Here is a 26,695-nt window from a genome sequence, read left to right as displayed (position 1 = left end):
GTAATGAATTCACCGGATAATTAGGAGTGATGTGAAGACAAGTGTCTAAATCAGCGCATTGCAACGCCTTATAACGCCGTAAGATGTGAACGACCTTAGCGCTCAGCGGTCACGTCACAAATTATTTGGTTTCAATGCTGCCGTGTAAAGTATTTCAATAAAAAACACTGAAACGCTGGGCGAAAACATTATTTATGTCTACTTTCTAGTCAAGAAAAAATAAATTATAAAATAAAATACATGACACTCAATGAAAAGTAGATTCGTATAAAAATATTTGGCCATAGTTTTCGTGTATCTGATACAAATACAATATAGGCCGGCAGCAAGCAATGATGTATGTACGTTACAGTTATGAAATTGTAAATAATGCTCTTGGATTTATCTTAAGTAAGAGGCTGTCATTAAAATTGAACCCACCCTGTGCAATGAAAACAGCTATTAATATTAACATAGATTGTAACTTAATTCATAAGTGGATTTGATATTTCAACTGTTGTAAATAAATACTAAAGACTGTAATGTAATTTCATTTTATTATTAAAATTGTAAATTTTTACACTAACAAAATTAAGCTTAATTTATGAAGCACTTTAAATAGACACATGCAGTGACGACTTGTTCCTCAGTGAGTGTCACCATGGTTTACATTCACTAACATCACCAACACACACCACTCAATTACTTATGATATTTTTCACTTGGTGCCAGTGGAGAGGAGTGCCAAGAATCCAGAAGCCACAGTCAAAGAGATGATGTAGTTACTGTTCAAATTATTGTTAAGGAAAGTATTGTTTTGAACATAACTAACAATTTTTTTTCATGAAGTTGTTCTATAGTGACTTTTCAATGCTATTTTTAATAACAATTCAAATACAATAACAATAATAATTACTAATGTCACATGAAATTAATAAAAAAAAATATTATTAATTCTGTGCGATATTACCAGTGATCGGAATAGGTAGTTTTGTTACCTAAACTTCGAGGAACATAGACAGAAAGTGGAGAGTACCTTAGACAAAATTTTTTTGTCCAGATCTATTCGGGATTCGGGAAATCACTTAAGTACATTAAAAATTAACGTTATTTGGGATAGGTACGTAGACTATATTTAGCTAAACTTTGAAACGAGTTGTTGCAACTACCAATTTTTTGGAATATTTAGGAAAATTCTCACAAATAAATTCTTACTTAATACATGTAATTAGAATTATTAAGATATGTATTTTAAACATACTACTGATTTATAGACATGCAATTATCTCACTATGGTAAAGCCAATCTTTGAGCACACAAAAGTATTATTTTTATAAATATGAGTTTTTTGGAAACATTATCCTTTTGCAAAAAAAAGCAATAATATTTTTCATGGAATGATAGTGGCAAGTATTGTACCATTGCGAAATATTAACTAGATGGGCCATCTTTTCAAGTAACTTGCCCAAGGTAGCGTAGTACTTTTTTTAATTACGAAATGTCAAGTTAACTAAAATATATTTTTTTAACTATGATTTAAGAAACTTATTTTTATTTACTAAACTTTTTTTTTTATTTTATTTTTTTATTGCGACTCGACAAAATGACTGCACCGCGCCTGATGGAAAGTGCGAATACAGTCCAGAGATGAGAGTAACGGATGGAAAACACAAATATCTTCACTCCGTCACTATCATTTTGCCGGTCTGGCCAAATGCACTGGATGTACACCAACTGATCCCTGAACGCGATTCGCAAAAGCGTTTCACTGTGGAGGGTTTTCCGCCGTGTGTACTGTGGTCGCTATCCAGTCGGCACAGAGCCTACCACAATGCTAAGCAGATGGACACTTGTGACGCCCTCGGTCGCCTCTTACGACCCCCACGGGCATGTATGGGGAGGCGACAATGTATTCTTAAGCCGTCGCCCCACGGCTCAAACTACATAACTACGTGCGTTGTTTGCTATGTGACTGCGATAAACACCATGGGCATTTAGAATTACGTTAAAAAAACGCTGCAAAGCTTGAAAATTTGTGACGAGAGGAACTAAAAATGTTGTTTAGGGTCTCAATTTTCAACATTATCAAAAAATATGCCAAAAATCACTTAAGTAAAAAAGGTCATGGATTTTTTGACTATTTTTACCAGAACTGATATAACCTGGCCTCACGCGTGGCGCCTACTTGACGTCGACTTTTAGGACACCATGTACATCCATAACAAGTGGCAAATTCATAAACTTTTGGATTTCTAAGGTAAGCCCCTTGTAATTGTTCTGAGAGCAGAACACTACCTGATTATGTATAAATAATTCAAATTTGATTGTAAAAAAGGATACACTGTAGGAGTAAATGAGCGCAGCAAATAGAAGCTGCTCAGGATAACGATAGTCAGGAACAGAGCATTGTTATAGAAGATAGAGAAAGTAGTTGCTTCATAGTCTGCTACTTCATTCTTTTTCCACAGGATCCTAGAAAAAAAGCAAGAACAATGCTTATAAAAATTATTACGTAATGTTCTTATTAGATCTGTGTGCAGGATCTGCACATAAGTTCATGACCTGTATAGGTTGATATGAGTAGACATTATATTAGAAGCACTAATATAATGTTTTGACCTTTTCATGGAATTGAAGCATGATTTGTCATAACATTACTTTTATATTACTTTTTGATTACATACAACATCAAGTCTGAATAATAATTATATTAGCATCAATGTGATAAAAGTTTAGCAAAGAGAAACTAGTCCACAAAATTTATAAATCCACTAGAATTAGAACTTTCATCCTGGGAATCTTGGTCTCAAAAACTTCAAGAGTCACACCAATTTTTTGACATTTTTGTGTCTCAAGACTTGTCTCAGGAATATTGAAACTTCTTGAGACTTAAGGTACTTAATTAAGCAGTATCTAAAAAGACTAAAATATATGGTCATTTTTAATTTTCGTTATATAGACATGGCAAGAATAATAGTTATAAAATCACTACCTATATCAAACACGTTTTGTTCCCATGCCCAATAAAAAAATTAAAAAATAACTCATAAACCACAATTGATTTTATAATTAGCATTAATAAAAGAATAAAATAAAATATCATGTTACAACCACCTAAAAACCTAGCCTATAAACATAGAAGCCTATTTTTGAAACAGTCTTGAAAGTCTCGTTTACCTGGGAATTTCGAGACTGCACCAAGTTTTTTTTCCCAGGATGTAGAAATGCACAGAGAATAAATTTTAACAAACAACAAAAAGTCAATGCTGTTACCTCTCATCCTTCTCCTTTCTGCTCATTTTCTTGTCATCGGCAAGCTTCCTGGCCATCTCCCGAGCAACAGCATCCTCCCGACGCACAGCAACGCGATGTTTCAACTGGAACTTGGTGTTGCGGTAAGCCAGAGCTAACAGCCAAGTGCTGGCTGTAGTTACAAGAGCAAACCACACTAGGGATGCGCTCACTTCCAAGGCGTGCACCCTCCAGAACAACCCTGAATAAAATCAACATTTTTAATAGGTACATTACTCAATAGGTCTGGCTACTATAAGTAAAATCTGAAATGAAATCGACACGCTAAACAGGCTATACGCGACGACACTTTCACTTGTAATTACGATTTTTCCTGAATGAAAGCTGCCGTTTGTTTGTATTAAAAGTGGACCAAAAATGTTAGGAACAGACGTTAAATACTCACATATGGGGATTGCCGACACAATAAAGGCATTTCCATAGAAAAGAGCAGAAGATTTCGTAGAAACGTTTCTGCTGAAGTCTTGCAACAGCAATTCCTCTTCTTTTGTGAAGGCTTTGTTTCCTTTTCCTGACATTATGAGTTACAAAATCTATTTAACTGACTTAACTCTGACACCCCTAACTAACAAAGATAAATTCACCAAGAACTTCTTCCAATTCGCCGCTGTGTTGGCCTAAAAGATGAAACGTCAAATGACAACTGGCCACCAACGTGTCAAAAATATTGCCAATTATTTTGTTACAAAGAAACTCTAAAACATTATATGACATCAACATCTCTAAAACATAATATGACTATTCCTTTATTTTTGTTCCATCCTTTATGTTTTAATACCGAATTATGTACAAAAATCTTCATTGTTCATAACTAAGGAGTGCAAAAGAAACTCTTCAATACATAAATAATAAACTTTTGAAAATTATTAATCCAATGGAGATTCTTACCACAAAATTATTACTATTGCAATATCACATAAATTAACCATAAATAATGGACAAAGCAAATTCGTAAATACTTTACTTTTTTGACATAAACTAATATTTTTACTATAACTTTATTAAGTTATTGTCATTGTTACATTTATACTGCTGATGTCGTGATCTCTCTACAGCCAGTGCCAGTGTAAATAAAAATGCAAAGTTTGTGGGGTGGTCGGTGGACCATTCAGAGGTAGGCATTTTTGACAAATATTACTTCGTCTAGAAACTATTCGAATCTAGCAATCTGTTCCAAAATAGAATAGAATGATTGGAAAACAATAATTTTAGAAAGTAATAGTTATAAGTCAATGGTTATAGTAATAATATTTAATGAAAGTTGATTTGTCCGTATATTGTTGTATTTTCAAATAGCATACGGTCAACTGAAAGGACCTACTTTAGTTGCTTTTTGTTGCATGTTTTTTAGTTTTATAATTTCTAAACGATAAAAGTTTTAAACCAAAATTCGTTTTTCGGCGGTACATCGGTTTTGGATATAATATATTGTTGTTCTATTAAATGATAACTACCTGTGTTTTCTTGGAAAAAAATTTTTTTAATTAAGAAGAATTTGTGTTCTAGACTAATTAACGTGTAATTCTTACTTGTACTTCTATTTACACGGCTGTATAGAGGTGTTCAAGATGAGCCACTTTGAATTCGAAATCCCTTTGGAAAAGGACAAATTATTGGAGTCTCAGGTTGATAAATATCACGTCGAGGATGTTGTCCAGCCTAGGCTGCTATTGTCGCAGCTCCAGGGTAAGTATTTTATAAGTTTTCATATAAACTCCTGTACTTTAGAATTCACTTCATAGAGGAACATTTATTACAGACGCTGCGAGAGCTTATAATTCGGAAGGCGTCGAGTATATCCTAGAACATTTCGACACATACTTTTCTATCATAGTTCATGGTAGCAAGTTAGAATGGAATGTTATAAACAAAGGTATGTGTGTTTACAACACATTAATAGTTTCGTTGCATCTATTCTTTACCTACTTAGTTTGAACAACACCATAACATATATAACTTCCACCCTAATAAAACTTTAAATCATTGTAATAAAAGTTTATTTTAATTTAACATTGGATGTTGTACAGTCAGCAGCACATCAAGCTTTACACTTGTTTGAATATCATGTCTTGAGCAACAGAACCAGATCTGTCAATGTTTAGCTTGATGTGCAGCAGCAGCATAATGTGGTTCAAACCAGCTAAGAAGCTGAGAAGACTAAAGTAAATAATAATAATTATTATTATTATTGTTATTGTAGTATATATTATAATATGTAATAATAGTATTGTTCGCCGGTTCTTGAACCTGACCCTGGCCGACTTTGCCAGTACCGTGTAGTGTTTTGAGAAGTGTTTCAATTATTAATTTACATTTTCTTTTGCTTGTATTGTATTGCAAGTCAGGTAAAATATTTTTTATAAATTAAAAAATTTCAGGTTTTGACCATATAGTGCGAGCAGCTAAAGGTCTTTGCAACCATCTTGAGCTGATTTTGCAAGATAATGAAATTGATCCAGAACTAAGAGTCAAAACCCTGAACATTGTCAAAATGACAATGTACTTGTTCACACAGATCATGAAAGTTAAGGATGTTAAGTTAGCTGCGGATGTAAGTAGCCCTACTGCAACTGTATATGGCTTTTTTCCTAAAAATCATAAAAACATTCAGTCTTTCCAATGTTATTACAAAAAATAATTAAAGAAAAGTTTCAGAAAGTGGGCATCAGAACATACAAGCATATGATTACATCAAATAGAAACGGTAACAAAATACTAACATCACACAAGTCTACTAGTAAATAATCCTTTTTTAAAGAAGTATCAAAGTGTCATGTGACTTGATATGATAACATGGAGGAGGCTTTATGTAATTGTATTTTAATTTGGTTTTTAACATTTCATATTTCATAACAGTAAATTTATTTCACAGAATTCAACAAAGTTAACTTTAGGTAAGAAAGGAAAGAAAACAACAGATGAAGAAGAGTTTTGCGGTTGGACAGAGGCCGACAAGCAAGCTGCATTGGTGACATTACATCTGGTGCTTCAGCAACCAATATCTAAGCTCTGGGACCCACCTCTTGCTGAGGATAATTTTGTTTCGTAAGTAGTATTCTATATTTTCTAATTAAAAGCATAGAAGTGAAGAAGTAATGTATCAATATAAGGAGTACACTAATTTATTTATTAATAGCGTTTCTTAGTGTAAAATTATTTATTAATAGCATTTCATAGTGTAAGAAAACAATGAAAACCTACATGTAATAAGAAGGCACCTTAGACAATTTTACCAACCAGAGGTGCCACAAGTTCTAATTTGTAAAACTAAAATGTCTGCCACTTTTGTGCACAGAAATAAAATACTAATAAATTCACGCACTCTTCAAAATTAGGCAACACCAGCATGACTTTATGCACGCAGTCTCTTTCACAGAGACGTCATATTAAATAGTTTGACCACCAGTCTCATACTTTTGGCAGAGGGTTTGGCCCGTCGAGGGCATCTCTGATTGGTTTATGCTCTAGCATAACCTAAAACATTATGAAGTTGTGATTCAGACACATTACTTAAGGGCGCAATTATTCGACACGAATTTCATCGCGCTCATCCCGTGCGGTCGCCAAGCGGAGTCCGCGTTGGCGCCGCACAGCGACCGCGTGCGTCTAACTGTCATGGCAAAATACGCTCTTAAGTTAAATGAGCGTCTCGGGCATGCGGGCGACACTGGCTTGAATTTGGTCTACGCGGCGGGCGGCGGGATGGAAACCGGTTGTATTATTCTGAGGAATTGAAATGTTGTTGCTTAGTAAATAGAATTCAGATTCGCCATTAATGTACATGAAGGCGTGGTAACGGCGACCGCGCGAAAACTTTCTCCTCGTGTGACTGGGCGCTTATAGTTACTACGTAACAGATACATTACTCCTCATACAAAATCGACAATACCTACGCTATAATAACCTACTATATCTGTCTAACGACACCAGGCGCTCATTACGAGGAAAAAGGAACCGGAGCACGCACTCAGAGAGGTGAAAATAACGCTGCCCGCCTTGTGCAGTCGTGCGAAACCAAATGTGACTTTGAAATTACATTTAATTATAAATTATATTTTGTATATACACTATATAAAATATAATAAAAAAATACTTTGGTGGCGTGGCTTACTGGGCTGCGATTGCTCACCGTATAGTACTGGCAGAAAACCAGCACTGTTTGACTTCTCTCGGTCTATAGTATTTATGCTGAGTCAGGGCCATTTCAGCACTAACTGTAATCATAGGTACATTAAAATTTTATCAGTTCTTATATAGTATTTGTTTTTTTTTTGCCACAGTATTTGCTTTTCTCGCAGTATGTTTTTTATATAAATATGTATAAAGTTAGTAATGAATGTTCTATGTGCTTTTATGTTGTACTCTGTGAAGTGATTGTAAATGTTTTGTTTCTGTTTGTATTTGTGCAGATTAAACGTATTATCTATCTATCTATATAACATAGTAATTTAAAATTATCATAGTTTATTTAGTCAAGCGATAGGTGAACAGTTGTCTCTCAGTTAAAGGTCGAGGTTTTGAGTCCCGATGCGGCATGTACCTATGACTTTTCTATGTACATTTGTGAAAGTTTAGTAGCAATACCTCTCACTAACAGTAAAGGAAAACATCGTGATGAAACCTGCACGTCCAAGAAAGTTCAAAGCCTTTGGAAAACGTGTGAAGTTTCCAACCGGCATTGGGCTAGCGTGGCGGAACGTGTCGTACGACCATTCAAATGTGCGTGCAACACCCTCTGAGAACTTGCACTGCCGGCGATACACTCAGCGGTAGGCACTTATCTCGTAACCTCGAACGAGTGACTAAATTATTTGGAAACCCAGGCATGTACTGCATTACTTCTTACGTTTTATAGAAGTGCTGATTTGAATATGTAAAATAAACTTTACACTTTTTACAGGATGGTAGCAGACCCATGCTACAAAGCTTTAGAAGAACAGATAATCAAAACAAAGTCTATAAGAGAAACTGTCTTTCAAGTCTTAGGGGTCCTTATTAAGAAGTATAACCATGGCATGTCATGTCTTATTAAATTAGTGCAGGTGACTTCCTTACCTTTATATCTGTTTTTTTAAAAATTAATATCCAGTTGGAATAAAAAGGTTCACAGGCATATTTAGGTTTTTTTTTGTTAAAGTTATATGCTGTCATAAAAATGCATCTGATGTCGCTAATTTAATTGTGACTACACCTTTCATTTAAACTCACTGTACAATAATTGATTTGCATATTATTATATTGACACAGTATACTTTTTTATTTGCGGTAGTTAATCTATTTTCTTGTCCTACATATACAATATATTTATTTTGTATCTATTTTATTACAGGTGCTACAAATATTTGAACATGCTGTTTTACCAATTTGTGGAGGAGTTGTACAACTAACTAAAGATTTTGGCCTGGGTACATTTGGACCACAAATGGTAGGTCTTATTAAAATATAAACTAAATTCATAACTATAGAATCCAAACACATTTATTACGAACCATTATGAGAGTACGTTACAACGTATTTAGGTCCGAGAAATAGCTGAAGCTCTTGCTTCCACCGACGAAGAGAATGCAGCTACGGGGACTGAACAGAGCGCAGCTAGAAACTGCGGGACCTTCCTGCTAGAACTCACTAAAGAGGTGCCCAAAGAGATGACTAGCGCTATTTCTACTATACAGCCTTATTTGGAGAGTGATGAGGTAATGTTCGTTTTTACCTTAAAACATTAATAATAATAATAATAATAAGACAATTATCTATAAGCACATTTACAATAAAAAAGGTTGATAGTTTACGAAATATGGAATCTAGTGACAGTGAAAAGGATGGAGCGTCAGCACTACATGCTGTTTTTCAGGTTCCACCTTCATAATTATAATCATTACCTTCTTCAACAGTTCAAATGGCTTTACATGATTTCGCATATCAGTAAAAGTGTTGAATGATATACACTGATTAGTATACAGTGTGAAAACACGATTCCTAAGAATTTTAACGATAGAAATAAAACACAAACATACCTCGAAATTTTACGAGAAAACAGCTGTATTATTTAGCATATATAGCAATACATAACATACTATTATTATGTCAACTGAACTAAACATAACATGTATACGATATACATTTTTCAAATGGCTTTAATTTCGTTTGGAAAAAAAAAAATATTCTGAAATAAAGCCAGTGGCTCTGCCGCTCGACTCGCGCAATAGAACCGATTCAGTACGGGAAAATTTTTAATTCTAGCTGAGGCACATGTATATCCTGCCACTTAATTATGCCGAACTTTAAACAACAGTTCCCAACACATACATTCATATAAAAAATCAATACTGTCTCAAATTGTTCAAGATGATACTTTTCAGCCTTTGTATAAAGAAAGCCTTATTTATTTCAGTCATACACTTTACGAATCAGTGTACTAGGCATGATGTGTGAAGTGCTGACAGTGGAACTGCGCGGAGAGGGGTTGACGGAGGAGCAACGTACGCAGCGGGATGATTTCTTAGATGACCTTTACGAGCACATGCATGACTTATCAGCATACGTTAGACATAAGGTTCGTTATTATTCCTAGTTAATGGTCTTTATTATACAATACGAAGAAGCGGAGAAGTTAGGTAAGTTGTTACAACACCCTTACATTGACTTTTAAATTTCTTAGATAATATAATCCATTGTCATCTTCTCTATAGTTCATTTCTTTAGGACATCTCAAGATTGTTTACATTTTCTTAAGTCCTAAACAAATGGACTATAGATACTTGTATACGACAACTTACAGCAAGTCGACTGATAACAAAGTTGCGCATACGGCTCCGGTGTACATGACAATCGATGCGTAGAAAAAAAAAATTGCTATCCAGACTTCAAATATGTATCCAGACTTAATTACTTAAATATGAATATTATTTCATTACTGTACTTTATTATTTGTACAACAGGTCCTGCAGTTCTGGTGCCGATTGCAGCGCGAAAACTGCGTACCAGTAAATCGGCAACGCACCGTTCTGGAAAGAGCTATTGGCCGGCTGCGGGACAAGGCAGCGCTTGTCAGAAAAGCCGCTATTCAGTTGCTTAAGGTATCTTCGTACAAATATAAAAAAAATACAAATACATTTATTACTTTCTGCAAAGGTAAAGACAAAAGTTTTGGTACAATAACTTAATATTAAAAGATTCCTTTGAGAGAACTGGAGTTTGCACTAGGCAAGAACCTGTGTTGCGAATCTCCAGGCTCTCCACCGCCTAAATCTACACAGAAGTACTACAACTTAACAGTACAACAGAATTTGTTTTTCGTACAAAATTTAAATTTAAACTTCTTTTACTACAACTTATTTGACAAGAAGGTAGATCCCATTTGACTAAATTTTATACTCTAAACCATAGGTTCCCAAATTTTTTGGCTCACCGCCCACTAAGGCAAGATAAAAAAACTTCAACGCCCACCACCACCATCACAAAAAATAATTTAAAACACGCATTTTTAATATTAATTTGACCCAAACATCATAAGAAAAAGAAAATATATATTTTCTTTTCTGTAGTCTAGTTTATATAAATAATTCAGATGCGGTAGCACCCCTGGACAGCATCAATGCCCCCAATTGCTTCTGAGGATCCTACCGTCTCTGGGCAGCGATAGAGGCCACTTAGGGAAACTATGCTCTAAACAAATATCTAACGAATTAATCACCTTTTTGTTGAATCACATAATTTTATCTTTATTTACAGATCTTTCTCGAATGCAATCCATTTTCCGCTCAACTCAAATTAGAACTACTTGAAGAACAACTAGCAACAGAACAGAAAATCCTTGACGGTCTCCAGAAGCAACTGAATCCAGGGCCTGACCCAGAACTCGTTAAAAAATGGGAGAAAATTGAAGAACATGTAATCAAAATGATTAAAGAAAAAATGAATATATTGACTCAAGATGAGCCAGAACTTTCACAAGCGTCCATTGATGACGTTTATAATTCGATTCGAAAACATTTAAAAGAAAAAAACTTTTATAAAGCTTATTTGATTGTGAAACATGCTGAACGACAATATCCACATGCAAAACTGTTGAGATGTGATATGGAGAAAAGTGAACAGGTAACTTAAAGTATAAGTAAACTATTGAATTACATAAATATTTAAAGAAAGAAATGCCGTGGTTAACTATTTACCTTTTTTCTATATCTGTGATGGTAAAGGTAGCAACATCAATTGTGATTCTATGTATAAAAATAAAAGTTTTTTGTTGTGGCAACTTAACAAACACTTTAGCACTTACTCAAACTCACGTCTTTATTCCAGTGTTATATAAACAAAATATGAACATTAGTTTGAAATAAAAGATTATTATTATTGTAGCGGACTGTATCAATGGGTTTGGGTGGGTGCTAACAAAGAGTGAGCATGGCTAAAGCAAATGTACTTACAGTTCATTAATTTATTACAACATGTATCAATCCAAAACAGAAACAATAGTAAAGGCGCCAAAAACAATCACATTTAAATTTGGAATTTAAATATAAAACTTAAAGAGACTATAAAATATATACAAAAGAGATTTGTAGCGACTGCTGCGATTCGCTAAAGTTATTATTATAAACGTATAACTTCCATTATCAGGTGGAATACTTCGTAGCTCTACTCCGCAACGTATTCATAGTACCTGATCGCAGACAATCCACATCGCTATCGCAAGAATGCGCGAACGAGCTTGCATTATACAAACGAGTTGAAGAAAAAGAGAACATAGTGGCATTTTTACAAGAGTCAGTTCACTTTAGCCGCATGATATCTGAAGCTGTGCCTTTGATAAACGCGCTGCTAATGTCGAAGCAAGCTGGCGACGTCAGTGAGGCGATCGATTTCTTTACAACCGCACACCATTTTAATATCGAATCTGCGAAAGATGGAGTCGCTAATATGCTGTTGCTTGTGTGGTCACCGGATCAAGTGAGTGTAACAGGCCAACTTTTTTAATAATAAAACCCTCACCACTTATTTTATTACTCTTTAATATCGTACAGATGGCAGCACATCAAGCTACACACTGGCAATCTTGTTCCATTGCACTGGAGGCGATATTCGAAGAAAAGTGTAATATAGCTTCATGTACTGATGATTGTACATACTAATACATAATAATTCATAATAATAACACATAATTCTTGCCTACACATAGTTCGCCCGTTTAGTTTGATAATGAGTGTGTTTTTTCTTATATCTATCGTCTATATTGTATGCTAAACATAAATTGACACTACCACTGCTTTTGCCGTGCATGTATATTAGGGACATATGTGTATTTGTGATTCGTTTAAAACACGTAGTGATGTAATACGAAGGCAAACCAGACCTAAAATCATGAATCTTTTATACCAACTTCATTGCCATAAATTAATTTATAAGAATAACTGCTTCAATATGTGCATAAAGATCTTCAATAGTTTACCATATGAATTTCAATTATTACACGGAGCTACGATTAAATCACAATTTACAAAATGGTTTACGACAATTGCTTCTATAGTAATAAACAATGTTTAAAAGTTTAAAAAAAAAGTTATATTAATTTGAAATGCAAATAAAATATTTAATTCAATTAGTATTAGCACACCTGCTTGGAGGTTGATACATTGTACCTAATTTTATTTAAGATCTGTATAATTACTGTATTCTGGCAAATCTACGTTTTCTATTCTATAATAATCTTACGATTTTATACTATCCAGCAGAATTAAGAAACTCAGTCCATGAAACAAAACCACATTATACATCAGGGGACATATTCGTGAAAATAAATCGACTATTCCATACTTTTGAGAGGAGTTCCCATAGCATAAGTAGTTCGTGCTATGTGAACATACCCATAAAATAGGTTACTTAATAAAATAACTAACACTTTTAAATAACAGGACAAACGCGAAGCAGTGGAACGGGCGTACCGTGAGATGTACCTCGAGTGCGACAATAAGGCGGAACGTGCACGTGCCTTCGCCATCGCCAAGAAGCTCGTTGACCTTATGAATCACATCGACCGCGGAAGCGCACTTGCACTGGAACATCTTGTCGACAAGTGGGTCGATAAGGGAGACATCAACCCTGCCCTCATACAGGTACTACATTCAGGCTATTTCTATTCTTGAAGTAGCGACCATGACTTTCACCTCGACACTGCAGTACCGATTAGGCAAGCTAAGTCCAATAAATAATATAAAATTGCTATTTTTCTTCAGTTATTCTGGGAAATGTTCTTGAAGAAAATCGACGGTACCACTGACATGGACAGCTACGCGGCTCTATCCATTTTGGTGATGATCGCCAAAGCCAAACCGTCTGTCGCTCTAGCCAATCTTGAGGTCATCCAAATACACGGCCTCACTGGGGATTACAATTCAAGAAACCTGAGTGTTCAGTTACTTATTTCTCTGGCAAAAAAGAATCAAAGATACCCCGCCGATCACGCTATATTCACCTCTGTGTACGACAGCGTTATGGAAGCATTTTCGAAACTCGACAACTTTACTTCCTTTGCTGCGAATTCTATAGATTTCATCTATGCAGTTTGTGATACTCCTGAAATTATTTGCGCGAAAATCTTAGCTGAGATGTATAAAAAGATAGAAGAAGCTATGGTCAGGAACAATGAAATGAATGAGGGGGAGGAAAAGGATGAAACACTTATACCGACTGAACTACTCGCACGATTTGTATTTGTATTGGGACATGTGGCATTTCAACAACTGATATATTTGGATATTAGCGTCTACAGTGAATTGAGACGAAGGAACCAGGTAAAGGTTGCTCAAAGTCTTCTATTGTAAGTCGTTATTGCATGCGCAGCATATTTTATGACAAGCCGATTTTTTTTCTTGTAAAATGATAAATAACAATATAAAAAAGAAACTGTTATTACCAACAAGCTTTTTTACCAGACTACAAATATAGTGATTTACCACATTAACCTGAGCGCGAAAATGTTCTAAGGCTTTGATAGATACTATCCTTCATACTCGCAAATATAAGTTAATATTTTGGTACTTATGTGTATAATTTATGACAGGTTCGCGAAGAACGCAAGGCAGAAGAGAAACGTAAGAAGAAAGCAGGTGCATTCGCGACGCCGATTCGAAAAGGGCGCGCCGACGACCTGCGTCGCCAGACTTTGATGAACGCAAGTAATGCGAGCGCTTCTTCAAGGGGCCAACGATCGGCTAGCGTTGCGTCCAATAAGGGACCTTCGGTAAGCATCTAAGGTTAATGTCTTCACTGGGCATCACTTTATATTTGCATCTATTTCGCGATATAGACGTACCGAGAATTTTCCACCGGTTTTGACTGCCTATTGCTATTTAGTGGAGATTTGTGTTCATATTTAATCATCTTTAAATTTTAGAAGTAATCTTCTCTGTCTATATAATCTCTGTCGATACGACTCTTATAAAAAAATGCCAAAACAAAGCTACTTTTAACACTGACGTAAATAAAGCACTGACAGACGTAATAAGTTGGATGGACATCAATGACTTGAATATTAATATCATTGATTATTTCGATGCGGCCATAACATTTAAAAGAAGAAGATAAGTAAAACCAAAGTTATGACATTTAGATCTTACAACTCAAATCCCATACCAGTTAAAATTAATTACAACTCTGATACTGTAGATGAAGTAGACACATTTAACTTTCTTGGGTTAACAATCGACAAGAACCTTAACTGGAAGGAACACATCGAACAGATGTGCATGAACCTAAACAGATTTGTTTACGCTTTACGAAGACTAAGGCAAACTGTCTCACGAGAAGCTGCGTTGACGGCCTATCACGGCTACGTTTCGTCCGTGCGCTCAGCTACGGTCTTGTACTATGGGGTAACTCAGTAATCTTAGAAAGAGCGTTTAAAGTCCAGAAGAGGTGTATTCGAGCAATTTGCGGTGCGTGGTTCGATGACAGTTGCAAACCGCTGTTTAAAAGGCTGAACATATTACCATTACAATAGGGATATCTGCGTATTTGTCAACTCTCATCCTCAATATTTTAAAACACGCGGTGAAGTCATTCAAAGGCAAACTAGAGCAAAAATTATGAATCTCTTATACCAACCTCGTTGCCATAAAGTATTTTATAAGAATAACTGCTTCAACATGTGTATAATTATTTACAATAAATTACCAAACAAAATTAAATTGTTACAAGGACATACTTTTAAATTAAAACTGACAAAATGGCTTTTGACACATTGCTTCTATAGTAATAAAGAATACTTAGAATTTACAAATTCATTACATTAATTAGAAACTATAGAGACTAAAGAAACATTGAATCCCATTAATATTTGCACATCTGCTTGCAGGTTGAATACAATGTTCCTAATTTTACTTAAGCCCTTTGTAATTACTGTATTCTGGCAAATAAACGTATTATATTCTATTCTACTCTATAAAACGTAGTCGTATCTATGTATGTAACCTCCAATATACCTGTTAATGTATTTTTATTTATTTATCTTATCGATAAGATACATCAACAGTAGTACGTAATAATATACTCTTAGATAACAGTGTGACTTTACATTAGGATTGTTCTTATATGACTACCTATTACAGACGTACACAGCATTGAATGTAATAAAATAATAATATGCAAACAAAAAGAACAACAAAGAACTTATGAAATTACTGTTATTAAGTAGTGTAATTATTAAGGAAAATTAAAACATAATGTCATATCGCATAGGCAAACACAACAATGACAGAAGAAGAAACTGGCTTGGAAGGCGCAGTGGCAGACGACGCGGACGCCGAATACGTTCGCAGTGTGTGCGAGAAAGATATCGTCGGATCGCAGACTGCGTTGGCGCGGTATATTCCGCTACTGCGGTGGTTGCTCTCTAACCCAGCCAAATGTACGCCAACATTGCAGGCGGCTGCTGCCCTTACCTTCACCAGGTAACGCGCTCCTTTAAAATGGTTATATTAAAACCACCACCTAACACTTATTTTATTACACATTTGCGTTATACACTACATTTATTATGGTTCAGCAGATGTCCTGCCAGGATCTGTGTCACTGAGTACGTCTGGAACAGTCCATATTTCTTATTATTTTTTATTATTATACAGATTCATGCTAGTGTCAAGCTCAGTGTGCGAGGATGGTCTTCAACTAATGGTGACAGTATTGAAGCGCTCTAAAAATGTGACTTTGCGAACCAATTTGACCATAGCCTTTGCCGATCTTACGCTTCGTTTCCCCAACCTTACACAGCCGTGGACGCATCATATTTATAACATGTAAGTGTCAATGTAAACAATTTTATATTGCCTGCTTAGCCGGTCTGTGTAAACTGGTTCTTCTACTTATTCATCAATAAATCACAAAGTTGTCCATACACAGTCTAGACACAGAGTATGTATATATAATTTAGCTATTTGTAGATGCCCATTAAAAACTATGTGATATTCTGGCTTAAAGCACAACATTTTTCAATTATGTACAGCAATTATTATACTTTACAGTCTCACCGACGAAGAATTAGAAGTCCGACAATGCGCAGTAAAAATGTTATCATTCCTAGTCCTACACGAAATGGTCCGTGTGAAGGGCCAGATCGCAGACATGGCATTATGCTGCGCTGACAAGGATCCTCGTGTGGCCGCCATGACGAGATTGTTCTTCAAACAACTGTCGCAGAAAGGCAACGCACTGTACAATGTTATGCCTGATATCATATCCAGGCTGAGTGATCCGGAGTTGAACGTGCCTGAGGATCAGTACAGGGTTATAATGAAGTAAGGTTTTCTATACAATGTGCATTTCATGATTAAAAAAAGACTATATCATAAAATAAAAGTTACATTAAGTAGGCATAGGTTACAGTCTTCCACTTGCTACGATCCTGATCACATCATCTTTATAAAATTTATAAGTAACGACAATTCTAAATAAACGTTTTCTAAGTTTAAAAAATATAAATCAATGAAACATCCAAGTGGGGGTTAATAGTTCGAAATTCGAATTTATAAACAAAACCTTTATTTTTTGTTTGTGATAATAACCTACCTAAACTTTTGTCTGTTGTTATTATTTATATAAGTAATTTCCTCTTTTTTTTTTCAGATACATAACATCCCTAATCCAAAAGGATCGTCAAATGGAAGCATTAGTTGAAAAACTATGCCAACGATTCAAACTATCAACTGACGAAAGACAATGGCGCGATCTTGCCTATTGCCTCTCGCTGTTTACCTACAACGAGCGGTCACTACGCAAGCTTATTGAGAACATGGACTGCTATAAAGATAAGCTACATTGTGCTGGAGTCATGGAAAGCTTAACTACCTTGATGAATAATACTTCGAAAATGGCCAAAAATGAGATAAAGAGTCTAGTAATAGAACTAGGCGATAAAATAGAAGAATGTTTCGCCGTACGAGATAATGAGGATGGCGAAGGTGAGGACAACGCGGATAGAGACGCTCGCAAAGACGCGCCTCTGGAACCCGCACCACGTGCTACTCCACGACGAAAACCTGCAGCACGCAGAAACCGACGTCGCTCGTCTTCTAGCCCTGATGAGGTAGGTATAATTATTACTCCTATACAATTAGTGTTATCTCGGGATACGTTTAGGCTTTTATGGCATTGACAAAGCTCCGTGTTCCGTTTAGTACACAAAAATGCAGCCAGGAAACCTCTCCAGGGTAAGGCGCTACTACACACCGGGACAGTCACATATTCCATCCCATTTCTACATAAGTTTTATTTAAAGTGACACTCCCTACCAACCTCTTGGTTATACGGGAAGGGCACTATAACTTATGCAAGCAAGCCCGCACAGCGACCTTCTCAGTCAGGTCCTGACTCCAGATCAGCCCATTTGCAAGTAGTTGATCCAGTTCTCAAAAGGCTAGTCTAGTGCCTTGGGTGAGCTGCCCCGGGTGTGCATGCAATATCATCCCTATTTTCCAGATAGGTCAAAGTCAAATAATCTTTACTTCAAAATTACACGTAAGCAAATTACACTTGATACCGGAGGCACCGGAGCTATAGGCACGCTCACTTCACGTTGCGCTCTGTGCAACTAACGGTTGCCACCGCCAAGCCGTTAATTCTAAAGTCTACTACCAAATCTCCTCTTTGGAAGCGGAGCTTTAAGACACGCTCACTTTCCGACGCCGAACTGTCTCCCCCATTCCCAGAAACCTACGACTGGAGGGACTAGAAGATGTCTAGCTCATCCTCTACTAGCTCTCCGGGCTAGTGCCGGAGATGCCGGTCGCAGTGTCCTGCGACAATGTCCGGACATACCTTCCGACTTAAAGGGCAACTCCCGTACACCCCGCGCGTCTCCTCGCCTTAGGCCCTCGTCTAGACCGTACTGAGAGCGGTTACACTCGACGACTTTTAGGAGCGATACAAACGCGATGCAGTCGCTAATCGTCTACTTTTACACTTCGTGCGCGCGATTTTAAGAAGCGATGCAAACGCAATTCAAGCGCGCGACTGCATCGGTACAAACGCGCGATTGCATCGCTACACTTGGGATTTATCGGTACAATCGCGTGTTTGCATCGATGCAATCGCGCGTTTCACGTAGCTATACATACCATGCACAAAGTCCGGTCGTGTATGGAGAACTGCTGCCACCTAACGGATGGTTCTGCTAAACACCAACTGGCCACCTTAGATTCAGTTGAAAATCGTGTCAAGAGGCTTATATGTGTCTCGGAATTAGTAGAGGTGAAGCTACAGAGCCTTTAACACCGCCGTAATGTTGCTTGCTTGTCGGTGTTCTACAGTATACATACTCGTATATCGCGGAGAGTGTGCGAGGGAATTGCACGATTTAATTCAGCCTTCCCCTTTCCATTATCGGGGGACCAGACGTACGCTGGGATTCCACATCTATGTTGTGAATATTCCAAGGATTCGCACAAGCTTTTCGCTTCCACATTAAATGGCGAATGGCAATGGAATGGAATTCACTGCAGACTTGTTCCCGGAATGGTATAACTTGGGCCTTTTCAAGGTGAGAGTGAATAGGCATTTTTTAGGTGTGCATGCTCCATCGACAACTTCGTCGTCACTTTTCATCAGGTGAGACGGAATACAAATGCGCACTTATTTTTTAATTATATGCTTAATTTCTTTTAACACCTATGTTATTTATGTTACAGAATGACCCCCCGAATAATGTAGAAGTCACGCCACAATCGACGAGAAAATCTGCTAGAAAAGTAACAGCCCGTTACAATAAAGTCACAAGTAATGATTCTGAAGACTCAGGTACATACCATAGTATAATAAGACAAGTATGGTAACTCCATACAAACGTAGTAGCGCGGATTGCATGCGTGCACGTCTACCGCGCGCCGTGTATTGACGCACACATTCGCATAATAATGAAAGTTGCGTGGTCGACCAGCGCTGTGCAATGCGAGTGCATCACGTGATTATGCTAATGTGTGCATCCGTACACGACACGCGACAGGCGCACACGCCTACAAGACACGCTGCTACGTTTGTGTGGATACTTGTCTTATTATTAATACTTACGATGGATCACATGCCACACCTAAACATACACAATGTCAAAACTCGTATCTTACTCATTTATAAAGCGTTCTGCGCTCTACATTTAATGACTAAATTATACATAGTGCTAGTTGGAGTTTTGTCGAATTATTAGCCCCCATGATTTATCTTTTTTTTTTCAGATGACGACTTCGAAACAAAACGTAATATCGAGGTGTTCAAGAAACCCCCCGCAAGAAAAACAACGCGCAGAAGAAAGTGAACACCATTCAAAAAACTTCGATTCAATAAATTTGTACATTATTTCTTTAATAAATGTTTTTTCCTAAATTGTGATATTAACACTATAAGGCACCGCGCATACATGTCTCTTGTGGTAGATACAAGCAACCGCCAACTAAAGCGAATATTCTATTTTCATATCATTGATATGAAATTGACACAGTGGCCAGTTCGGCAATCGGACACTCGCCGCCGTTGGATGCTGCAACCGCAATTGTATAAAAATAAAATATTCACTTTTAGTTGCCGGTTGCTTGTATCTTATATCCAACATATGACACGTTTACGCGGCGCCAAAGTAAAAGTTTTTTTGAAAGAGGAATCTGACATACATTTTCTGTCATTTTTATATTAATTTTATATGTTGGTAGGTCAATGATTTGTGGTTAAACTCCCAGGGTCGTATTCCAGAACTCTACTCAATGCTCAAGTCAGGATTGCACTGGAAACACAAGCATTGGAAATACGACCCTAATGGCAGGGACTTGAGTATGATTTCGAGTGCTTTAAACCATACTCAAATCCTGACTTGAGTATGATTTCAAGCACTGGAAATACGACTAATGGAAGGGACTTGAGTATGATTTCGAGTGCTTTAAACCATACTCAAATCCTGACTTGAGCATTGAGTAGAGTTCTAGAAAACGACCCTAAGGACCGTATCCCAGAACTCTACTCAATACTCAAGTCAGGACTTGAGTATTGCAGTGAGCACTGAAAATCATACTCAAGTCCTGACTTGAGCATTGAGTTATTTGTATGTTGGCAACATTGTCATAATCGTAAATAGTAGATTCGCTCTGGAGCTTTTGGAGGGAAAAGTGTCGTTTTTATTTTGACTTTCAATTATTTTGTGAAATCTAGTTTAAAGTGGAATAGGATAGTGCTATTGTGCCTTAATCGAAGATTAAAACGCGAAATTATACGAATCTCGAACTAAAATACCCGTATCGGCCCGTTCTAAGGAATCCCGAGTCGATCCAAGCACGCCGACTCAAATTGCCTATCCTCTTTGTGGCGGCCATATTTACAGAAAAACTTATTTTTATGTTTTCGGCTGAAGGACTTTGTTTCCATGGCCAGAAATAAATTAAAAAAAATCTTAAATTAAGTGCAAAGTATTCAGAGCCGTAAAAACCATTGAAAAAAACTTAAATTTAGGTTTAGGTATTATGTGGGTATTATTTTGAAGAAATGAAGTGCCTGTCAAGCACATATATGATCCGAACTTTAGCAATGTCAGTTGCAACACATATTAAATGTCGGGGTGGTACATACCCCCGGTCTTCGATACAAAGGCTCTCTGTTCCTGACCATAAAATCAGCTGGACAGTGGAATATCCAGAATATAACCCTCCATATTACACAGCTGCCAGTATACAAGGACAACCATGGGCAGACCTTGAGATAGGTATGTTTATCGCTACGATATAATATAAAAGACTGGATTTGCGATTGCAACATGCAGAACAGCAAATTGTGTAGATGAAAACAAACAAGAATTTTGGTAGTTTTTTTATTATCTACTGTTTAGTTTTAATTTTTGTTAAGTTTAATTCTTCACGTTCTACTTCACAAATTACAAAGATTTCTATTTATTATTTATTTCGCAAAGAGTAGCTGAGACGTCTTGCAAGTTTCCCTTACACAAAATTCAGCATTGAATTAAATTATTCAAAGTACATAATTTTATTGTAGGTGACCCAAATTTTAAGCCAAAATGGAACAGTCAGGATGGCACTGTAAACAGAGAGAGCTATATGGGACCTTACAAAGTCGTGAATGACGTTCCTTTAAATCCAGTGGGAAGGACCGGTGTCCAGGGCAGAGGCGTTCTCGGGCGATGGGGACCTAATCACGCTGCAGACCCTATTGTCACCAGGTGGAAGAGAAACGAGACTGGTGATATCCAGTATGATGAGAATAATAAGTTGGTTATTTTGTGTAACATATGTCAACATCAATGCAGACCCTGAAAACCATGGTGCAGTCAACAGCACACCAAGCCATATACTATACATATATTTTTTTCAACAACAAGATCTGTCAAATGAGTAGCTTGATATGCTGCCGTCTGTACAATAATCTAAATGCCTACCTGCAGAGTTGGCCAGAGGTAATGGAAAAAGAAGTATTTCGGGAGACACTTAGAAGCCATCTATCTAAAATGAGTGATGCTACTCCATAACTTCATAATCACTTAGCATATTAAAAGAGTTTCTTTAATTGAGATAATCACTATTACATAGACGGACAATATTGCTTAAAAATATTCAATTATTTCTAGTATATATTATATACATTGCTTAATTCTGTAATTGCAGGCCGATTCTTCAATTTGTAACTATAAAACGTCGTGACACAGATGAATGGGCGCTGCCCGGAGGCATGGTCGATCCTGGTGAAAAAGTCGCCGCTACAGCTGTACGGGAATTCAGGGAAGAAGCCACTAGTTCTCTCACCATGTCTGAAAGTAAGGGGTATAAAAAGTCCAAAGATTTCACCAGTGTCATGGATACTTACTAAAATTAAAATTCTTACTTGTGCATGTAACATGCAATACTTGGGTTACTTAAAGGTTATATGATTCATTTGTATTGATATTTCAGATGAAAAAAAAGCATGGCAAGAAAAGTTTCAAAAATTCTTTGAGCGAGGAGATGAAGTATACAGAGGCTATGTTGATGATCCGCGCAATACTGATAATGCTTGGATGGAGACTGTAGCATACAATTTCCATGATGAAAATGACTCCGTTGTAGGCACTTTGAAACTGCATGCGGGTGACGATGCTGTAGGTGTACAGTGGTTGGATATTACACCTAATTTAAATCTCTACGCAAGTCATAAAGATATTGTCAAGGAAGTAGTTAAAAGAAAAATATTATAAACCTTATGTAAACCATATGTAAATGAAATACTAAATAGCTTGTTTGTTATGATTTTCTATTGCAGGTAAGTAAGGAATTAAATAAAACAATTTTTGATTACATAACGTAAGCTTGTTTATTTTTAATTATCTATTAACAAAAATTATGCATAAAATATAGCACGTACACCACCAACATTTAAGAAGAAATAATTGCATTGATTCAATTGTCTTCTCAAGTTCTCACAGCTTGATATTGCACCCAACTAGAAATAAATGCGCACGTAGTTTCAGATGTTTTAGAAAATCATATCTATATCAACATAAAATTATATACTAGGCATTCTTTAAACATAAAAGTACATAAACATAAAAGTACGTAAGTAAGTAGTACATAAAAGTTGTAAAAAAGAAAATGAACAATGCTTATTGTAAACCAACTAAAAGTAAACCAACAAGTGGTTTATAAATAGATATTTTTAAGGCAGTCAAAGAAAATACATGAGATTTTGTTTGTATATGGGTTTGTAGAAAACTTTGTCCACCAACCACAATCAACACTAAGGAAAACATTTGTGTAATTGTAAAATAAACTTTTTGGAACTTCAATTACCAATAAATAATAAAATCACACTAAACATGGCAGCCCATTCTCAAAATCTGTAGGTGAGCGGTAAAGAACCCTAAGGGTCGTATTCCAGAACTCTACTCAATGCTCAAGTCAGGACTTGAGTATTGCAGTGAGCACTGAAAATCATATTCAAGTCCTTGCCATTAGGGTCGTATTTCCAGTGCTTGAAATCATACTCAAGTCTGCTCAAATCCTGACTTGAGCATGAGTACAGTTCTGGAATACGACCCTAAGTGCCAAATAGTAATTATTAGTATAGAGCATTTGAATGAGACTCATACCCATCTTAAAATAATATGTTAAATAAAAAACAAACGACGATAGGGTTTAATGTCTTTTACCATTGCGTGATTTTTAGCATACTAAAGCAACGTTTGTAGAAATAATAAATTCCAAACTAACAATTCTGGGGTCCTTTACGTCTCACCTACTCTGAAATGTTCAAAAATACTAAATTACTTTGGGCTATATTGAGCTTTCGTAGCCATCATACTAACTACTTTTACAAATTACAATTAAATTATTAAATTTTGAATGTTAGTTAAAAGGACTAGTAACTAGAATAAGTAAAATTCGACAGTGGATCAAAAATCCTCTCTCGAAATGCTTTACAAAAGCATAAAATATTATAATCTAAGATTACAGTCAATGCGATGATTGATGCACTCAGAATTTTTTCTATATTTAAAAGGATTGTGAAACCACCGTGCGTCACACATTCATTCATTCATTTCAATTACTTATTCTCCAAGAAAACACAGTACATTGCCCGTGAGTAAGTCATTACAAGAAATTCAAACTTAAAAGGAATACGTAATAATTAAAACTACTTATCAAGATTTTAAATTATGAATCATTTATATTTGTCCTAATAAATTTGTTGATTCTATAAACAGCAAAAACATGTACTCCACGTGACGTATTTCAAGAAATCGTCGGTGATAGTGCAAATTCGTATATCTGCACTAAAGCAAGTTTTACAAGAAAATGACTGTAAATTTTGCACAATAAGTATTAATTTATGTCGTTTACGGACTGATAACTATAGATTCCCGTAACTGTTATGGACAGGCATGTAGCTTACCATAAGGCGCACGACTTGTTCGTCCCGTCACTTGATTTTTTTTTACCGAAATGGAAACTTATATTGCTATGCTAGTTACGTTATTGCACTATCCCCGACAAATTTGTAATAATATGTTATTAATCAAAGAAACAGGAATTTAAGTGGCGGACAATGTAAACGGATAGTTATTTTCTATCCATCTGAGGATATACTTGTTACACAGCATAACAAATTTATTTCTAAAAATATTTTTATTTATACTAAATGGCGTGACGAACATGTTCGTGCACCTGGTGTTAATATAAAATATAGTAATTCTTATTTTCGACTACACACAAACTAATTATTTGGTTTGCGAGTGAAATGTCATTTGTAACTTAATAAAATAGGCAATAACGCATCGTGTTTTCTTGTCTTCGGCAAATATAGCTTGTTTATTGCAAGCAAATATTTTTCAAAATACCATAAATATTGACCTTTTGTTAAATAATAAATTATATGGCACTCGGGTGCCGGCGCTTCACAATCTTCTCAAGTAAAATTATTGTATGTCCTCCATTATTTGTGCCCAATTTCCTCATTGTGGTCGACGGTTAGGTAACCTAATAAAGAAATACAGATTCAGCCCTGTAACATTGAGTGAATTCACAGTACTACCTATGAAGTCTGTTTTTTAAAATATTCGAATGTCTCATTCTTCGTTTTAAGATCATCGATTACTAACAATTATCTGGTCTCAAAACAGGGGATAGTCTATATTGTGAGTACCGAAAATTAACCCCCGAGTACACTACTCAGAACACTCACACGCATCAATATATAAAAACTTACATACAAACAACCACATTGAATTATCATTTCCTGATAGGTGAACACGTTCAGCTCAATTTTATGGGGAATTTTGAGCCTGTAAATCAGCGTTGTATGTGGTATGACACGCGGTTATTCCAATAGTTTATTAAATCACTAATTTCCCCACAGCATCAATGCACCATGAGATCGGGCGTGTGCTATGACGTCATAGCAGGCGGCTGGAGCGCATTGTAGGCGCGGTAGCAGTTCACGTCATTCATCAATTTTTGGATGTTCTGTGTAAACGTCGGCAGATCCTGGGCATAAAAAAAACAAAAAATGTATTGAAATATAAAGTTTCAGCAGTCGACTCTCGAGCTCTCACATCGGTTCTTTAGTCACGCATCCTAGAGGTCTGTACTGCGTTTAACAAAATCCGTTTTTATAATAATAATTACGCGCGCACACTCATAGCTCGCACTAGGTAAACCCTATGTCGTGGGTGCCATGGACACACACATAGACAACCACAAATTACACCCAAACTCACGAGAGGAATGAATGTAGGCCATACAAATATTTCTCCCGGCGTCGAACGGGTTACCTTGCTGGACTGCCACGCTTAGTACCTAAGCGTGGCAGTCCAGGAAGGTAACCGTTCGACCACGAAAGCAATCAAAATTTATGTGCAGTACTTACCTGCAAAGGCGTATTTGGACACGACATATGGTTAAATAGCAATCGACAATGGAATTTTTCTGTTTTTCTTAGGCTCAATGCATATTGCGGCGGAAGAATTTGGCTTATATTTAGTTTGTACTTTACACAATTGACCATAAAGTTCTTTATGCTATGTACAATATCGTTACAGAAATTCACTTCCATTCCGTTTCGCCCCGATATAAATTGAGCTTTACCGTATCAGGCGGGAAGTCAGCAAGTTGCTCAATATGTTGCGGTGCAAGACCGGGCAGCGAGTGCAAGAAATGCGGCAGGAAGGCGCGGCGGAACGCGACGAAGTCGACAGCGGCCATCGCGTGGAGCGCCGCCAGCGCCTCCTCACGCACCAAGGCGCGTGCGCCGCCCTCGCTCAGCCCGGCCAGCAGCACTGACAGGAACTCGCCCATGAATTCTTGCCGGAATATTGCCTGCCGATTACACAAGTTGCTACTTTTATACATTACTTAAAACAACGGTCAACTTAGCGGATTATATAAATATTTCACCA

General features: G+C 36.5%; 4 protein-coding genes across 6 annotated transcripts; 2 read left to right on the top strand and 2 right to left on the bottom strand.

Annotated features, from left to right (window-relative positions):
- Nucleotides 1-514: 514 nt before the first annotated feature.
- Nucleotides 515-3,928, bottom strand: LOC113235677 (translocon-associated protein subunit gamma). The gene is made up of 4 exons (XM_026471517.1): nucleotides 3,677-3,928; nucleotides 3,253-3,472; nucleotides 2,320-2,451; nucleotides 515-764 (listed from the first exon to the last, which is right to left on the bottom strand). The coding sequence occupies exons 1-4, from the start codon at nucleotides 3,807-3,809 to the stop codon at nucleotides 698-700; spliced, it is 552 nt and encodes a 183-aa protein (XP_026327302.1). The 5' UTR covers nucleotides 3,810-3,928; the 3' UTR covers nucleotides 515-697.
- A 931-nt stretch (nucleotides 3,929-4,859) lies between these two features.
- Nucleotides 4,860-20,308, top strand: LOC113235654 (condensin complex subunit 1). Its single transcript, XM_026471482.1, has 20 exons — nucleotides 4,860-4,977; nucleotides 5,051-5,164; nucleotides 5,670-5,842; nucleotides 6,164-6,336; nucleotides 8,192-8,333; nucleotides 8,621-8,716; nucleotides 8,811-8,984; nucleotides 9,683-9,844; nucleotides 10,230-10,367; nucleotides 11,023-11,388; nucleotides 11,911-12,240; nucleotides 13,203-13,403; nucleotides 13,524-14,081; nucleotides 14,351-14,530; nucleotides 16,027-16,238; nucleotides 16,413-16,583; nucleotides 16,809-17,081; nucleotides 17,410-17,869; nucleotides 19,470-19,578; nucleotides 20,010-20,308. The coding sequence occupies exons 1-20, from the start codon at nucleotides 4,860-4,862 to the stop codon at nucleotides 20,087-20,089; spliced, it is 4,230 nt and encodes a 1,409-aa protein (XP_026327267.1). The 3' UTR covers nucleotides 20,090-20,308.
- Nucleotides 20,309-21,255: 947 nt separating this feature from the next.
- LOC113235670 (ADP-ribose pyrophosphatase, mitochondrial) lies at nucleotides 21,256-23,029 on the top strand. 2 transcript variants are annotated; one of them, XM_026471506.1, is made up of 4 exons: nucleotides 21,256-21,520; nucleotides 21,808-22,021; nucleotides 22,434-22,582; nucleotides 22,719-23,029. In XM_026471506.1, exons 1-4 carry the CDS (start codon nucleotides 21,304-21,306, stop codon nucleotides 22,997-22,999), a joined length of 861 nt encoding a protein of 286 aa, XP_026327291.1. In that variant the 5' UTR covers nucleotides 21,256-21,303; the 3' UTR covers nucleotides 23,000-23,029. The 2 variants fall into 2 exon arrangements, with proteins under 2 accessions (XP_026327291.1, XP_026327290.1); XM_026471505.1 differs by having other exon boundaries at nucleotides 21,259-21,520; nucleotides 21,808-22,039.
- Nucleotides 22,463-26,669, bottom strand: LOC113235671 (exportin-6-like). 2 transcript variants are annotated; one of them, XM_026471508.1, is made up of 2 exons: nucleotides 26,385-26,669; nucleotides 22,463-22,576 (listed from the first exon to the last, which is right to left on the bottom strand). In XM_026471508.1, exons 1-2 carry the CDS (start codon nucleotides 26,646-26,648, stop codon nucleotides 22,568-22,570), a joined length of 273 nt encoding a protein of 90 aa, XP_026327293.1. In that variant the 5' UTR covers nucleotides 26,649-26,669; the 3' UTR covers nucleotides 22,463-22,567. The 2 variants fall into 2 exon arrangements, with proteins under 2 accessions (XP_026327293.1, XP_026327292.1); XM_026471507.1 differs by lacking the exon at nucleotides 22,463-22,576 and adding an exon at nucleotides 23,123-25,784 and having other exon boundaries at nucleotides 26,385-26,657.
- Nucleotides 26,670-26,695: the final 26 nt, after the last annotated feature.

The sequence above is a fragment of the Hyposmocoma kahamanoa genome, unplaced genomic scaffold (assembly GCF_003589595.1).
Source record: "Hyposmocoma kahamanoa isolate Upper Pololo Valley unplaced genomic scaffold, ASM358959v1 88, whole genome shotgun sequence".
NCBI classification, from domain to species: Eukaryota; Metazoa; Arthropoda; class Insecta; order Lepidoptera; family Cosmopterigidae; genus Hyposmocoma; species Hyposmocoma kahamanoa.
The sequence above is the reverse complement of the archived record's forward strand: the minus strand, read 5'-3'. Positions and strand labels throughout refer to the sequence as shown.